Source organism: Lissotriton helveticus, chromosome 11 (genome assembly GCF_964261635.1).
Source record: "Lissotriton helveticus chromosome 11, aLisHel1.1, whole genome shotgun sequence".
Taxonomy (NCBI): Eukaryota; Metazoa; Chordata; class Amphibia; order Caudata; family Salamandridae; genus Lissotriton; species Lissotriton helveticus.
This window is the reverse complement of record NC_136072.1, coordinates 4,544,367-4,562,385: the sequence shown is the minus strand read 5'-3', so window position 1 is coordinate 4,562,385 and position 18,019 is coordinate 4,544,367. Positions and strand designations below refer to the sequence as shown.

At 46.1% G+C, this 18,019-nt stretch overlaps 1 protein-coding gene across 1 annotated transcript in view; it reads right to left on the bottom strand.

Annotated features, from left to right (window-relative positions):
- LOC144792953 (putative cation-transporting ATPase 13A4) overlaps nt 1-18,019 on the bottom strand; it is a 254,179-nt gene that overhangs the window by 161,390 nt on the left and 74,770 nt on the right. Inside the window, exons 7-10 of the mRNA XM_078668165.1 lie at nt 17,582-17,716; nt 13,685-13,757; nt 9,935-10,066; nt 150-320 (exon numbers count right to left, since the gene is read on the bottom strand). Of these exons, the coding sequence (XP_078524291.1) occupies nt 150-320; nt 9,935-10,066; nt 13,685-13,757; nt 17,582-17,716 (511 nt within the window). The remainder of the gene's footprint in view (nt 1-149; nt 321-9,934; nt 10,067-13,684; nt 13,758-17,581; nt 17,717-18,019) is intronic.

Here is an 18,019-nt window from a genome sequence, read left to right as displayed (position 1 = left end):
CTTCTCAATCCCTTTAGATGGTCTTTCTCCTTCTGATCTTGTTTCTTTAGCTCTAGGTCACATTTTGGTCTCTTCTCGTCTCTTGCCTTCGGTGAGGCTCTTCCCTTTAGATGTGGCCACCTCAGATACACTATCGGTCGTACACTCACCTGTTCTCAGCACCACGGCCTTCGCTGGACCCTGACCCGTTGACTCTGCTCGGATGACCTCGGTTCCGCAGAACAGCATGTGCCTCTTATAATCTTCCCCAATAAATGTCTTCCAAGGCATTGAGTTATCCAGGTGTGGTAACTGGGTTTTCGTCACAGGAATGCATTCGCCTTAAATTACGATGGATGAAATGTTAGTGAATTAATACATTAATGTTTTTTTGGCAGAGTTCCCAAAATTATGATTTTTTTTACCTTTACTAATAATTAAATTGTAGGAGAAAAAACTGTTTTTGCTCAAAGGACAAGAGGCCATTAAAATATTTGACAAGGTAAAATTGTCCTAAAATTCATCACAACTCTTAGAATCACAGTAGTTCTACCCATACATAGACGAAACTGTGCTTAGAAGCCTTTAGCATCTTTTTAGAGCCCTGAAGAAAGACTTTCTTCCAATGCAAAGTTCATGGTACTCCAGCACTTTATTGTTAGTGCTTCCAAGGAATCGAGCAAAAATGGTGGCACGTGATCCACAAACACTCATTTGAATAGCAGTATTATCTTATGGGAAGGTCACTACCACATAGTTATTTTTGGGGAAATGAAGAGGAGCAATTGTCTTATGTTCAAACCCTTTAACTTGACTCTGCACTGATACGTATGAGAGAGTGAAACACTATGATGAAAACACACTACCCCTTCATAGCTAAATAAAAATGTGGGATCTCAATATCATTCTCCCAACGAGTAAAGGTTTCTGTGAGGAGGCAGTGCTGTCACCCACAGGTGCGCTATCCTGGTCACTCACGCCAACACATTCTGCATGTCCTATTGGCAGAAACAATTTCTATCAGCATCACGTAATTCCCCATCTCCTCAATAAACCCCATTCTCAGTAGACATGGGGCCAGTCCACCAAGTTTCACAAAATGCAACACTGCACAAAACACAAAAATTTAGCACAGCTTCATATCTACATTTCGTCATGTGGACTTGATGACTCAAGTAACATTGTGTAGTGTAGTTCCTATATTCCCAATAGGCTCTGTGCATTGGAATAGGATATCCTACAGTTTAAACGTAGGACTGAGGTCGACTAGGTCTCTATCGAGTATGCTAAACTTAATAGTGAGTGCCAGCTAGCTCAGAGGTCACTAGAAACGTTCTCAAATACACAAGAAGGTATTAGTTTCTGACAACCGCATAAACATGACAACTTTGTTTCCCCAAGAATTAACGTATCTTCAGAGTCGTGGAATCAATAAATAAATATTTTACTCAGTCAGTCGTGCATGCTTCGTTTCAACAGAGGTGAAGAGAAATAGAGAGATGGGCGTTTTCAATAAAAGGATTTATTGAACAGTCTTCTTTCTCATGCAAGTAAAGTGAACTGCTACAATCGTAATGCAGGCTGCAAAGTATAATGCGTACAGTGAGAATAGAATTATAAAATAATACTGTAAAAGCATTGTGTGGTTTCTAAGCCATAGATAAGTACATACATAAATAACACTGGCTAAAAGTACTCAACTGGTGCTTCTAAAATACGCCTAACCTAAGTCTAGTACGCGGGAGGGGGTAAGTATTTGTGTAGCATAGGTTTGGTTTTATTTGCCAAGAATCTATCCCAAATTTCTCTTAGGGTCTAATCAGCTCCATACCTTAGTTTACAATGAAGGAGGTCTGGTATCTCTGTCTCGGGACTTGATTTCCCAACACCCCGCAAGGGGAGCTTGGAAACACTGGAGCTGGATTCTCGCCGAGAGAAATGCAGCCTCTCGATCAGTGCGTCAGCTGGAGGGTCGGCTTCCTTTGGCACTTGCTGTAGCGAACTGCGTCGGGCAAGTCGATAGTTGAGTTGCTCCGAACCACTGCGTCTTGCTAGAGCAAGTGAAGGCATATTTATACCTTGAAGGTGCCTAGTTTGACGTAAAGTCAGGCATGATAATGTCAGGAAAGAACCCCAAGGGAATAGTAGTTCTTTGTAAAGTCCATGAGTTCTTGGACAAATCAATATTCAAGCAAGGGCAGGTCCCCGACTGCTTAAGCCGATTTTCCAAGAAATCGTTGTGACCTTTTGATACGGGTGGAAGTAGCCATGCTTGTATTTGGACTGCATGGGCTATGTCTAAATATGGGTATGATTTCTATGCCTATATTAGGGCAATGTGAATTGTACCTATATAAGGCCATGGTTCAGGAAAATTCACTCGGATCCTAAAACGCCATACAACAATTGTGTTCATGTGATACTAAAATTGATTTAGTGGTGTGCCACAGCATAAGCAGTGTTGGACTTGGCCCTCTCTCCAGGGTCAGCAAAAGACACACAAGTGGGATGGCATGGTGAGCAAAAGAATGATGATTTAACCCAGATCTCTTGACTGGGGGTGAATGTTTTGCCTAGAATGAATGCACAAGAGCCCAACTGTAAGTCAACCCGTCCCAGACGGGTTTTCTACAGACAGGCAGAGGCACAGAATGGTTAAGCAAGAAAATGTCCACCTTCTAAAAGTGGCATTTTCAAACATGCAAGTTAAAAACCAACTTCACCAAAAGATGTATATTTAAATTGTGAGTTCAAAGACTCCAATTCTCAATCTGCTCCCAATGGGAAATGACACTTAAAAGATATTTCAAGGCAATCCCCATGTTACCCCATGGGAGAGATAGGCCTTGCAATAGTGAAAAATTAAATTAGCAGTATTTCACCATTAGGACATGTAAAACACGCCACTACATGCCCTACCTTTTAAATACACTGCACCCTGTCCATGGGGCTACCTTGAGCCCGCCTTAGGAGTGCCTTACATGTCATAAAAGTGAAGGTTTGGGCCTGGCAACTGGGCGCACTTACAAGGTATAAATGGCAGTTTAAAACTGCACTCACTTACACTGCAGTGGCAGACCTGAGACATGTTTGCAGGACTACTCATGTGGGTGGGAGAACAGCCATTACATCCCAGCTGTTACCCCACTTGCGTTGTAACAATGCATGACCATCACAACACAATTTTTTACAATGCATAGGCCTTAAGAATACTTGTAGGACACCCCCGCGCCGCACGGCCACCAGCTGCTGCGTGTGCCCCCTCCGCCTTACTGCCTCGCTGTCCGGCTGCCGCCGCGTGACCACGCCCCCTCCTTCGAGCGGCGTGGTCCGTGATCGCTCCTGGGCGCCGCTTCTCCCCCTGTGCCCTGCTGTCAGTATTGTTAGCCTTGCTTAGAATTGTATTATTGTATTAGTATTGTATTATTGTCATTTTTGTTTAGATTGGTATAATTGTATTTCCGTCCCTCTGTATCCCTCCCCGCTTCCCGCCACCGCCGCTAACCCCGCCCCTTTTGCCTTCTGTACCCTCCCCGCTCCCGCCTCCCAGCTGCTCCGCCCCCCCGCGCACTTGGCCATATATGGCGACCGTGCGACGCAGGTGAGTGTGACCTACTTGTAGGACACCCCCGCGCCGCACGGCCACCAGCTGCTGCGTGTGCCCCCTCCGCCTTACTGCCTCGCTGTCCGGCTGCCGCCGCGTGACCACGCCCCCTCCTTCGAGCGGCGTGGTCCGTGATCGCTCCTGGGCGCCGCTTCTCCCCCTGTGCCCTGCTGTCAGTATTGTTAGCCTTGCTTAGAATTGTATTATTGTATTAGTATTGTATTATTGTCATTTTTGTTTAGATTGGTATAATTGTATTTCCGTCCCTCTGTATCCCTCCCCGCTTCCCGCCACCGCCGCTAACCCCGCCCCTTTTGCCTTCTGTACCCTCCCCGCTCCCGCCTCCCAGCTGCTCCGCCCCCCGCGCACTTCGCCATATATGGCGACCGTGCGAACGCGCAGCAGGCGGGTAAGCCCGTCTACGCCCGTCCGCGCCTGGACCGCGCCCAGTGCCAGGACCCCTGGCCCACGAGGACCCCGACCGACCCGCCTGACGTACACCGCCGCCCACCTCAGCGCACTCAACGCCGGTCGACACCCAGGATGCTACCAAGCCACACCACGACGCACCCACGGACCCTTCAGCTGCCACGCCTGCAAGTTCACCTGCATCCGGACCTGCCTCGCACCAACACCCGCCAAGTCGAACATCAGCAGCACCCACCTCAAGTGCATCCTCCTCAACACCCGCTCCGTCCACAGGCACGCCATCGAACTCTGGAACCTCCTCGACACCACAGCCCCTGACGTTGCCTTCCTCACGGAGACCTGGATGAACGCCTCTTCAGCTCCCGACATCGCCATCGCCATCCCAGAGGGCTACAAGATCACCCGGAGGGATCGCACCGCCAACCAGATGGGAGGAGGCATCGCCATCATCCACAGGAACACCATCCGGATCACGACCAGCACCGACAACACCCTGACCACCGCCGAACACCTGCACTTCCAGATCCACACCGACCCGAAGACCACCCTCAGAGGCACCCTGATCTACCGACCTCCGGGACCACGCACACAATTCAGCGAGGACATCGCCGACTTCATCAGCCCGCATGCCCTCCCCTCCGCTGACTACATCCTCCTGGGGGATCTCAACTTCCACCTGGAGAACAACAACGACCGCAACACCAGCACCCTGCTCGACAACCTCGACAACCTTGGACTCAAGCAACTGGTGTCCACCCCCACCCACCTCGCCGGACACACACTCGACGCAGTCTTCTCATCCAGCACAGACATCGTCTTCAGCCACGCCACAGAGCTTCAATGGACGGACCACAGCTGCGTCCACTTCACCTTCAAAAGAACGATGACCCACCACCACCAGCAACAGGCTGCCCCCAGAAGCTGGAACAAGATCACAGCCGACCAGCTCGCCACCTCCCTGAGCCAGCACCCTCCTGCCAGCTCAGCGAACCCCAGCCAGGCCGCCGACAACCTCAGGAAGTGGATCAGCAACTGCGCGGACGAGCTCGCCCCGCTGAGGTCCCCGCCAAGCAGACCCGGCAGCAAGAAAGCCCCATGGTTCACCGACGAACTCAAGAGCTCCAAGAAGAACTGCCGAGCCCTCGAGAAAGTCTGGAAAAGGGAACCAACACCGGACAACATGACCACCTTCAAGCTTGCCACCCGGAAGCACCACCAGCTGATCCGCGCCGCCAAGAAAACTGCATTCAAGGACCGACTGGACAACAACGCACACAACTGCAAGGAACTCTTCAACATCGTGAAAGAGCTATCCAACCCCAGCGCAGGAAACAACGACATCACCCCATCGCAAGACCTCTGCAACTCCCTCGCCTCATACTTCCACGACAAGATCGCGGACATACACAACAGCTTCAACAACCAACCAACGCACACCACGACCGAACCACCACCCCCCACCACCACCCTCCGCGCCTGGACTCCGATCAGCACCGAAGACACCGTCCGCACGATGAACTCCATCCACTCCGGATCTCCGACCGACCCCTGCCCTCACCACGTCTTCAACAAGGCCGACGCTGTCATCGCACCCCACCTGCGAGACATCATCAACACATCCTTCGACACCGCCACCTTCCCTGAGAGCTGGAAGCACGCCGTACTCAGCGCTCTACTCAAGAAACCCACAGCGGACCCCACCGAACTCAAGAATTACCGCCCCATCTCGCTCCTCCCGTTTCCAGCCAAAGTCATCGAGAAGACCGTCAACAAGCAGCTGGCCGCCCTCCTTGAGACGAATGGATCCCTCGACCCCTCACAGTCTGGCTTGCGAGCCAACCACAGCACCGAGACCGCCCTCATCGCCGCCACCGACGACATCCGAGCCCTGATGGACAACGGAGAAACAGCGGCCCTCATCCTCCTAGACCTCTCCGCGGCATTCGACACTGTCTGCCACCGCACCCTAGTACAGCGCCTCAGCAACGTCGGAATCCAGGAGAAGGCTCTGGAATGGATCATCTCCTTCCTCGACGGGAGAACACAGAGAGTCCGCCTACCACCGTACAAGTCAGAGGCCACCAAAGTCATCTGCGGCGTCCCTCAAGGATCCTCACTGAGCCCCACCCTCTTCAACGTCTACATGAGCCCCCTCGCGGCCATCGCACGCCAACACAACCTCAGCATAATCTCCTACGCCGACGACACCCAGCTGATCCTCTCCCTGACCAACGACCCCGCCGCCGCCAGAGCCAACCTGCACAAAGGGATGAAAGAGGTAGCCGAGTGGATGACGACCAGCCGCCTGAAACTGAACTCAGACAAGACGGAGGTCCTCATCCTGGGCTCTTCACCCTCCGCCTGGGACGACTCCTGGTGGCCTCCCGCCCTGGGCACCGCACCCAAACCGACAGACCACGCACGCAACCTGGGCTTCATCCTGGACTCCTCCCTCTCCATGACCAGGCAAGTCAACAACGTCTCCTCGGCGTGCTTCAACATCCTACGCATGCTACGAAAGATCTTCTGGTGGATCCCCACCGAGACCAGAAAGACCGTCACCCAGGCCCTCGTCACCAGTCGACTGGACTACGGCAACGCCCTCTACGCCGGTACCACCGCCAAGCTCCAGAAGAGACTCCAGCGGATCCAGAACGCCTCAGCCGGACTCATCCTCGACATCCCACGAACCAGCCACATCTCCGGACACCTGAGAGACCTGCATTGGCTCCCCGTCAACAAAAGAATCACCTTCCGCCTCCTCACCCACGCACACAAAGCTCTACACGACCAAGGCCCGAGCTACCTCAACAACCGAATCAACTTCTACATGCCCCAACGCCACCTCCGATCAGCCAACCACGCCCTCGCCGCCGTCCCCCGCATCCGAAGAGCGACTACAGGAGGAAGGTCCTTCTCCTACCTGGCCGCCAAGACCTGGAACTCCCTCCCGACCGACCTGCGCCTGACCCAAGACCACCTCTCCTTCAGGAAGAAGCTGAAGACCTGGCTGTTCGAGCAGTAGCGGCACCCCCCTCCCCCCAGCGCCTTGAGACCCTACGGGTATGTAGTGCGCTCTATAAATGTCTTTGATTGATTGATGCCTTTACAACGACTTTCATTGTAAAGGCATGAATGGTAATGGGATATGCTTCTCAAATGTAAGTATTAGGTAAGTATGGGTTTTGGGGTGGTATGGGTAATTTTGAGGTTTGGGGTGGGTATGGGTTTTCGGGTGGCATGGGTAATTTTAGGATTTAGGGTGGGAATGGGTTTTGGGGTGGTAAGGGTAATGTTAGGTGTTAGGGTTGATGGGATTTGGGGTGGCATCGGTATTAGGGTTTAGGGTGGGTATGGGTTTTGGGGTAGCATGGGTCAATTTAGGGTTTAGGGTGATTATGGGTTTTAGGTGGCATGGGTGGGTTTAGGGTGGGTATGGGTTTGGGGTGGCATGGGTAATTTTAGGGTTTAGGTGGGTATGGGTTTTGGGGTGACATGGGTAATTTTAGGGTTTAGGTGGATATGGGTTTTAGTGTGGCTGGGGTAATTTTAGGGTTTAGGCTGGCTTTGGGTTTTGGGGTGGCAAGGGTAGTTTTAGGGTTTAGGGTGGGTAGGGGTTTTGGGGTGGCATGGGTAATTTTAGGGTGGGAAGGGGTTGAGAGGTTGTTAAAATTATATATATGGTTTTATATATTTCAACAGACATCATTGTGTGTGGAATATATAAAAACATATATAAAAGTACATTCGGTTTTATTTTACATATATTTTTATGCATTACCATGCATGCCATTACTAAGAAATTATACTTTTTGTACAAGGAAATAAAAAGCTATGATGTATACATAAATAGCGTTTACATTTAACTGTAAATTCTTGTTTTCCAATCACAATTTTAACCACACGTATGCTATTACAAAACATGCTTTTACTAAAAAAATTAGTTGTAAAGGTATACGCTGTAAAAGTATATGCGTGGTTAAAGTTTGCGTTGTAGTGGCAACGTGTTGTAACAACACTTGCGCTGTTACAAGCACGTTGTATATGCATGCGCAGTAATGTCATGCTTTGTGAAGACATACAACCATGTGGGTGGGCCAATCAGTGCTGCAGGCCCACTAGTAGATTTGATTTGCAGGTCATGGTCACACCTGGTGCACTTTACAAGGGACATAGTAGTAAATCAAATTTCCCAATCTTGGATAAACCAATCACCACCACATTTTAGGGAGAGAGTATTTGCACTTTAGCACTGGTTAGCGCTACCTAAAGTTCCCAGAGTACTGAAGCCAATAAAAACAGGTCAGAAAAAATAGGAGGAAGAAGGCAAAAGGTTTGGGGATAACCCTGCAATAAGGGCCAGGTCCAACACAAACGTAGAACTCTTCACTGTGACATCATCCAGCAGCTCTCCAACAATGACTCCTCCTCCTTGGACACCAACTATTTGCCTTGCCCCACTGAACTTTACCTTCTCAGACATTTTTCTGAAAGTAAGTGCTAACTGGGCCTAATCCACTTTTGGTGTCTGACATGCGTTCTATCTCGGTCGCCATATTTATTTTTACTTTAACTCAGTCTTGTGTGACTAGATGTTCATGGTTGGCGATTTAATTTTTTAGGAGCCAGTTATCTTCAAATTTTAAAATTCTGGTTCTGATTGGATGTTAGTCGTTTTGTGTCTAATAATCTATTAACATTTACCCCATTTTGCTACATTGGTTTGGGATTTTTCTTGTGTTGTGTTTCCACTATATTACTGTTGGAAGTACTGCATAAATACTGGTTCTTTCAACAATCCAATGATTATTTTTATCAAGCGCTGTATGGACGCCACCATGAGAACTGAGAGGAGAACATTTTAGGAGAGTCGCACTTGGAACTGGACGGATTCAAGGTAATGACTTTAAGGCCCTCTAGATGTCAATAACAGACTTCTGTCAAAGACCTTTTCTCGTATATGGACAACGTTACTCTGAGTCCGGAGTACTCCGGTTGTTGCTCCAGTTGACAAAATCAATGATCCCCTAGAAGTAGCAAAGAGGTAACAAAGGATTCACATTTCAAACTCCTACCAATCACCGTTTTGTGTCCCACAAGGTAAAGAAAACCTAGAGTTCATTTTAATTAAGTTCCTTCCCCAAGCTAGTTTGACCCGACAAACCCCATTGCAGCTCAAGACAAATAGTTTTCCCAATATCCCTTTTGTTCTAAAATGTTTCAAACTCTTGCCAAAATCTAGAATGGAAATAGACAACTATCTTGAAGTGGACCCAACCCTGTGTCTCAAAGGAAGCATTTGTTTTCAATTGAAGGGTTATTAGACCAGGATGTTAATGTGCTTGTAGCCTGATGTAGTATCCTACGTGTTCCCATCCATACATGTCTGAGCAGTGTCTGGAATGTTGAGAGTGAATGATGTACTTCACCAGTTGGTTCTTATATTTTATAAACACACACGAATACTCCAAGCAGATCGTGGGATCTGATGATCAATTCCGACTCTGGAGCAACACTGACCCTTGGGGACCTTGGTCATCATACGTGTTTCCTTACAGCGCTCATTGTTATTTTTATAGGTACCAGAACCAAGACATGCTCCTGGTGCTGCCAGAACTGCGGGGGAGCGGAACAGGCCCTCCGAGCGGCTGATTCTGCACCACTGCAGAGGCAGATTCACATCCCGCCCACCTCCACATCTCCATACATGGCCAGGTCAAGATATGCAACAGCTGTACGTGTTATGTTACATGTTTTTCAGGCAAGAGATGTGTTTCAACTCTGGCTTCAAAGGTGTCTTGGTGTGAAGTAAAACTGGATCTGAGGCACAAAATTAAAGTAATGCACATGTGGAAACATTTCACCATAAACCCAGAATGCACTGTGACAGGAGCAATTATCAAGAAGAACTGGAGGCCTCACCTGTGAGCATGCCTTCATTTAACACGCATGTGCCGTTGATCAGGATGGCATCGCATGACAGCAAGAAGTTCTTTCCTGTCAAGATGACGACGTCCCCGGGGACCAGGAGTTGCGATTCCACTTGACTGCATCCTGTTGAAAATGACACAAATATTTGGAGTTTGCTCTCACGCTACAGTCTCTTGTTTCTTCAGGGAGATGATTCCCTGAGATATGAGCCTCTGTGTCAGGATGTGTCAATCCACTCTGCACAAGCCCCCTTCCCTGTCGGTTGGTGGTCACTCCAGTAGAGGCCATCTCATATGCCCTTTGAGATGCCAGTGGGGTAGATGATCAGAGGACACGTGAAGCCAAGGCTTGTTTTTGCTGTTAGTAGAGAGGGTCAATCCAGCTTTCTACCCTGGATGATGCCTCCACCTTTAGTAGCCAACAAGAATAGCAGCTACACTCACCGCCAGCAGGCCACTGGAAGGCAGCATTGGGGAAACATTCCTGGACTTTTCTGATGATAACTGCAGCTTAACTTTGTGCTGATGTAATGTTGTAAACAAGGGTGAATTCAAGATTTTGGGATGGGGAAGTCTTGATAATTTACAATGTATTAAATTGCATTAAAATAATTTTCCCAAGGTTAAAGATGAAATAAAAAAATATATTTCCATCTAAAACACAAAACATTTTGTATGCATTATGTATTATTTAAAGGGATGTATGTCTTAATTACAAATGCTTTGCTTACATTTATTGGAATGAATTGCTACAGTAATTTGTAAATGCAAATATGTTTTTAAAATATTGTATAATAAAATTTAAAAAGCACAGTTTTTATATTTATTTAATATTAAATTATATTTGTTTATATGTTTATTCAAAAGTATTTAATTGAAATTAATACTTTTGTGGTCTTTACATTTAAGGCTCCGCCTCAATTATTTATTATGGGAGGGTGTTGTGCTGCCAGGGGTTGGCCAGATGTATTGCTAGAATTACAACAGTTTTTTTAATAGTAACTTAAACTTGTAACTTAGACTCTACCAGAGGGTTGAGATGTGTAAGTCTAGCACTCACATGTTGTGAACAGCCAAAATGTGTAAGTTACTCAGATGTTTAAGAGTAAATTTGCACATGTAAGTTACTCACAATTATAAATTACATTTGTGAAAAGCCTCGACATTGTGGTGTTTTAGTGTGAGAGTGTGGTGTGATATGTGCAGAAAGTGTTTTTAATTGGTGTTCTCGAGTCCCATGTCAGTTTGGCATAGTGGATGGTGCTTCTGTGGAGGGACTTGCATCTCTATTTCCTGAAACAAAGACTTCTAACAAACTCCTAATCAGTATTTATAACTATAGATGTAATAAAAACTGTACAGGCTACACACGTCAAGCCACGTGTGCCAAAGAGATGCTTCATAAGGTGGTGAAAGTAGGATTCATGGAAGATCCCCTATTTTTTTATTCATGTAGGGACCTCTTCTAATTGTGACAGCCAAGAAGCTGTTGGCAAATATTGGCCTTTGTAAGGATTTTTGTGGACAGAAACAAAAATGTGGTAGTGAGCAGTTCCTTTTACCATCCTGGGTGGAATTGATGGCATTTCTAGGGAGGGCAGGAATGTTCACCCCATTCTCCTTACCACCCAACTTCCCCAAGGTCCTAATATATATGTTGTTCTTTGCTCTTGACACATTTTACACTCGTAACGGAGTCCACCAATTCAAATGGGGGCTTTTTTTTGTGGCATTAGTATCTGGGGTGTTCTATATTACAAATCTTTCAGAGATGGGAGGGAGGTCAAAATCCTTAAGGACTATCAGCCTGATTCATCAAGCCGAAATCGGCTCGCAAAGGGCCAGATTCTGAGAATCTGGCCCTTTGCAAGCGCTATTTTTGCATTTGGGATTCATCATCCCAAATGCAAAAATCGGTAATAGCGATTTCGCTATTTTGCGAGGAATTACATTTAAGGAATCTCTATTTGAGATTCCTTAAATGCAATTCATCATCCATTTAAAAATTGCGAATTCGCAATTTCGGCCCGCTATTTACCGCGAGGTCAAACCTCGTGGTAAATAGCGAAAACTTAGAAAAATGCTTTTAAAAGCATTTTTCTAAGTTGCATGTTGCACACACACATGTCCTTTGGACATGTGTGTGCGCAACACCTGTTTCAATTTGCATTTAAGGGGTGCTACAGGGTGTCCGTTGGACACCCCTGGCACCCTTTAAATCGCTATCTAATTTGCGATTAGCAAATTGCTAATCGCAAATAAGGAATACTCCCCATTCATTCCTATGGGCCTTTTGGCCCATAGGAATGGATGGGGAGTTATTCCTTATTTGCGATTAGCAATTTGCTAATCGCAAATAAGGAATGTGTAGGAATTGCATTTCTTTATGCAATTTCTACATGAATCCCGTTTTGCAAGTCCTTAATAGCGATTCGTTATGAATCGCTATTAGGGGCTCGCAAAACGGGAGAATGATGAATCAGGCTGTTAATCCTTGTTCATGATAATTCCAAGGAACTATATGATAAGAGACTCCTGGTTTGTGAAACCGGTTTCGGCCTCCAAAGGAAAAAGTGCAGGTTAGGAGTGGGTTTCCTTGAATCTAAGATTATAGAGTTCGGCCCCAAGAAGCAGCTACATAGAGACATCATCAAAATGCTGAGAATTGATGACCAGGAGAACCTGGTCTCAATCATAGGAATGTAAAACTATCCCTCCCGTGTTGTGAGGAGCGAGCTTGACAAGTTGGCACAGAAGGGAACTGTTTTCAATGGAGAGGTTACTTGTCAGAGGGGGGTTGAGAATGTGATGGTAGTTAATCTGAACATGTTATATAAAGTTGTTTCCCGGCATGGTCAAGGATTATAGAGGTCAGAACTGTTGTATCTGATGGGCACAGAAAACAGTAGACCAGGTGAAATGTAAATTGTGTTGGCGTACATGTAATTTCAGGAATTTTATATTAGAGTTACTATGCAAAATCCTCTAAATTATGCCTTTATGCTTCATCTTGTAATTAATTATGGGTTTAGGTTTAGAACATGCTAGTTAACTTGGTGTCAAATAAGTGCACTGTTCATGGCCAGTATTAGAAAAATGGAAGAAAGCAATTGAATGTTTGTGTGGATTTTGTGCAAAGTGTTAGGGGGTTGGTCCTTTCCACTGCAGCTCTGATATCATATTCTGAGGCAGGTGTGTGAGTCTTCCGAGCACTGCAAGGCGCTAATGGATGAACACTCACGCCTCTGATCGATATTTAGAACATTGTTGACGAAAGATTGAAACTAACAGAATCTCTTCCAACTTACCTGATCACCTTATCTGATCTTCCTGTATGATTACAAGGATTACTACTGACGAACTTATAAAAGTTATATAATCTCTTTTCCTTCTCCTCAGACCCATTTTATTACACATTGTATTTTGGCTAAACTAGCTAGACAAGCTGGAACCCTCCTTCAACTAATCTTTCCCAGTTTTATTTCACTATTTATCTGTAATGATTTAGATAATATAAACTTACCCCATTCCTTCATGTCCCTCTTATGACAGATTTTTGTTATAATTAACTAATTATACTGACAAAAACTTATAAGCATCCCATTTGCTCCCCCCCCCCCTTCCCACTGTTTACTACTCATGAACTAGCTGGGCTATCTATCAAACACTCAGCCCATATGTTCCTGCCCCTCATGTTACAGTTTTTGTTTCTGCCAAGCAAGTTAGACTAACATGAGCTCACCTCCATCCCTCCTGAGCACTGACACTTTCACATTATTGTGTGCCTCCACCAGCCTGGCCAGCCTGACAGCTTGCTGTGAATTGAAAAACAAGCACAAGCCAGTTGTTAATCAGGAGATAGCCAGGGCATGATTTAATGCAAATCGTAACCACACAAAAAATATCTAATTGATAGTAAAACTTGAGATCTTGAGCTTTTGGTAAAATTACAACACTTGTTGCTATTTTGAGATAGGTTAATATCTGTGACATTGGGAACTATTATTGAAAAATGAACACATACATATGATACAATTGTTTCAATTAGATACAATACATATGTACATTCCAGGTGCTAATGCAAACATTTATACTTAGATGAGTACTTGATTTGGGGGTTATTTATTTAGCTTTCGAGCCAGGGATGGGGAAGGGAAACCCACGTATCTCCATCTCAAAGCACAAAAAGGCCATCAGGTCCCAATATCACATTTGTGCACCTAGAGTTATTTTCTTTGTTCTTCTTGGAAAATCACAAGGACTCGTCTCCTGCCAGGCTGCAAGAGCACTCGAGTTGGAAAAAGGCCATTCAACAAAACTTGAATGGACCCTTGTGTTCCCCCAACTGCAGAGCACAATTTGAGCATCAAATTGCACTATAAATTAACATTACACAAGGTGCAGCTCAGAAGCTAATAACTACTAAATGAAATGAGGCAATAAGTCAAGGCAGTAAGCTACACTCCCACAGCACAGACATGCGTGTAAGCATGTTAAAATAGGCCCTGCCTGTTTGCAGATATCAAATGGTGTTCTTGAAGGAACATATTGATAAAGCAAGGACCTTTGCAGTGAAAGTTTCATATGAAGATGATGTCTGAATTATTTTAGTACAGCGAATAAGCATTAGAATATACTCACAACTGCTTTGAGCACTTTCTGCACTTGAGTAACATGGCAACTTTTGGATTGGTACTAGCCCTGCCTGGTCTAGAGTTTCCCAACTTGACTCCCTTTCCCTAACCTCCCCAGTCTCAGGGCACCCAAGGATTCGACCTGCACCTGAGGATGGCTACAAAGGCAGAAGTATGTCTGAACTGCTATTTTCTGTGTATCAAGGAAGTAGCCTGGCTCTCCATTGAAAACACCACTTTTGAGAAGTCAGTTTTGAGAAGTTTGTCCTAATTTTCATGAACACATGTTTCCATCAGGTGCTATTCTGTGCCCTTTGGCAGACCGAACAGCTTTAAGTTGTTCCGGTTTGTGCTGTCCTTTAAGTCCAGAAGCTTATTTACCTGACTCTTTGCTTACTGTCACAGGTCATGGAGTTCCTGTCTAGTAGATCTGATATACTTTGCTCCACGTTAGAAGTGCAATCTCACATCGTATCCAGATCCTGAAGTAAAATGTTTATATTGATTTTCAGGTTGAACAATTTAAGACGTAAAATGATGTAGAAAGCATGCTGTAGTTGTGGATGAGCTAAACAGGTTGTGGCAGACATAGCATGGACCTTCAGGTTGTTGCCAGAACTTTATAAGCTTTCTTCTAGCACTCGCAGGTGGCACACCCACCAAGTGTCCCACTAGGCCATGGAAGCTAACAAGAACAGTAAAGCTAACCTGCCCATACTTGTTTTGAGTTCAGTAAACAGAGGCTGAGACAATCAGCCACTGAAACTCAGAGGCATGTGAAGCGAGAAGGTCAAACATGCAGTGTGAAGACTCCAGTTCAGGGCTTCGCTTCAAAGACCTCCAACAGTTGCCAAAACTCAATCACTTAATCATAGCTTGCATAAAAAGCCACAAAGGGTACAATCCTTGCTGCGATAAAGTTCATAGAGAAAAGGGATTATCCTGGACAGATGGTATAACAGGCTCTGAGATTTGGACAAGAAAGCAACAGACCAGGCAAGGAAAAGCAGGTCAATCCGATGGCACCCTGGGTGCGAGGGAGCTGCGCAACCATGGCTTACTCTGGCTGCGAAGGTTAAGGAACCTCTGCTGGGTGTATATGGATGGGTCAGGAGCTCAAGAAGAGAGATGTGGGGGAACAGGAGGATGAACAGGAGGACTTTGGAGAGACTGGCAGACTGATACACATCCTACCCTCATGCCTCCTCCATGTCACACCCATGCCTCCTTTTCACAACTTCCCTAGAACAAGGCACTTCAAACTGGGTCCTGCACACACCAAGCCCGTTACTCTGTACCATACGGTGGGTGCTGGGTGTTACCGCTCCTAGGGCAAGAAGGCAGCACGCGGCATAGCTAAGGTGGTCAACTGTAGTGAAAGAGCCATTTTTGTAGTCTGGCACACTATGATGACCTCCAACTATCACCATTTTAACTGACTTTAGTGTGTTATTTTACCCTAGCCTTAATGTAGGACGGTCCTGCGTTTGCCTGCTTCTCTTCTGTTTTGTAATCTTGCGGTCTTTCAGTGGGAGCTGTTACTGAGTGGAACAGACTTGCCAAGAGCAGAGTGTGTGGGATGTGCATTTGAAGGTGTGCAGTTGTGTAGGAATGTGTCAGTGGTGAGAATTATGAGTTCTTACTATTGGTTTTGACCATTCTGTTTTCTGACTTTATCTTGCTTAATGGCAGGGCTTGCCTATTGGCTTTGGCATAATCTTATGCCATCTTGCATTAGTGGCCTATGCTTAAGCGACTCCATCTTCTGAGCCTTTCTAGGTGAGAAGGGATGTTTTGCTCTCACTTGTTTTCTGCACTCTGTGTGCTATTAGAAACCGGTTCTTATCAGAGGCATGTGCAAGCTCCTTCTCGAAGGCATAGCAAAGGCCTGATCAACCAATGCTGTGTCCCCGGCACGGAGTGGTACGGAATCTGATGGGAAAAGGAGGCGGGGCTTGCTAGAACTTCGACCAACGGTTTCACTTGTATTAAAAGGGGGGGAAAGGAGGCGGGGCTTGCTAGAAGCTTCGACCAACAGTTTCACTTGTATTAAAAGGGGGGAGCCTCCACTGGTCTGGTGGAAGTTGGAAGTGGAAGTTTGGGAGTTTGGATTCCGAGTGAGGGCAGACGTGTCTATCTCAGATTGAACCCTGATTGCTGAGCTCTGATCCCCGGCTGTGTGAAGACTCCCCCCGGCCAGAAGTGGACAGTGCATGCATCAGGTGATGCATTGAGTTTTGTGGTTATTGCCATTGTGATGTGAGCCAGTGGCTGTGATCGTTTGAGGTGTTTTCTTTGTGGTGTGGGAGGTGCACATCCAGAGTGATCCTCTACTCTGTATATATATCTTTCTGATCTCTTGCAGGACGTCCAGTGTATCTTATCTTATATCCGTTATTGCTTGTTTATTAATCAGTATTATAGTTTGCTCAGTTATTGATTCATGTCTGTAGATTATAAGTTTGCTACATATATTTGAATATAATGCATTTGGTATCTGAGACAGCCGTTGTTTTGAGAGTATTATGTATTAAACCCCAAGCCTTATTCTGAAAGTGATAGTCTTTGCATTTTGTTAAATAAAACTCCTTTTCCAAAGGTGCTGTTTGTTTGTTGTTGCAGTCTTGCTGTGCCAGGGGTGGTGAGACATGCTTAAAACTGTATATTATTCAAAGGTGTAATTATAGATTTGTGCCTTCCAGGTGGGAGTGCAGTGTTTGGGTGTGGCTTATTGGTGAGAAGCCACATTCAAAACATCGGCCACCATGGCATCACCAACCACCAGAACTGCCCGTGACTGGAAGGGACGGCACAAGCTTCTCTGTCCTGAACATTCGCATTCGATCCCTCACTGCAACACTCTTGTTCATAAACATATTTAAACATCCTTGTTTTGGTATTTTCATTTTTAAAACCACAGTCTTGCGTAAAAGAGCATTTTAAATTCAAAAGTAAATGAATGAAGACAGCTTGCTGGTTTCTGTCAGTAGGCAGAGGGCACGCACCTGTCGCAGTTCGGTGAGAGAGAGGGTAATGGTGACCACACACAGTATCATAATAGTGACTCCATAGCTAAAGTACCCCAGACACAGCCACAGGATGGTGGTGAAGACCTGGTACACGTAGAGCAAATCGATGACCTGAGGGTGCAAAGAAACCAGAACATTAAGAAGCTGAGAGAGCCAATCACACGCCTAGACTCAGGACACATATTACCCTTAAATATTAGCTATGTTATATCATGCTCAGATGTGCAGAAGCACACATGCTGCTGGACATATGCTGCTATAGCTAAATCAGAGGACGTTCCAAGGCGCTATGTATGCTAAAGCTACAGCTTCCCCCAATGCATAAGGGATCAATTGATCATGGGCCTCATTATGATTGCGGATAATCCGCATACTCCGGGCCGGCGGAAGCCACCGCCGGCCCGGAGTATGCGG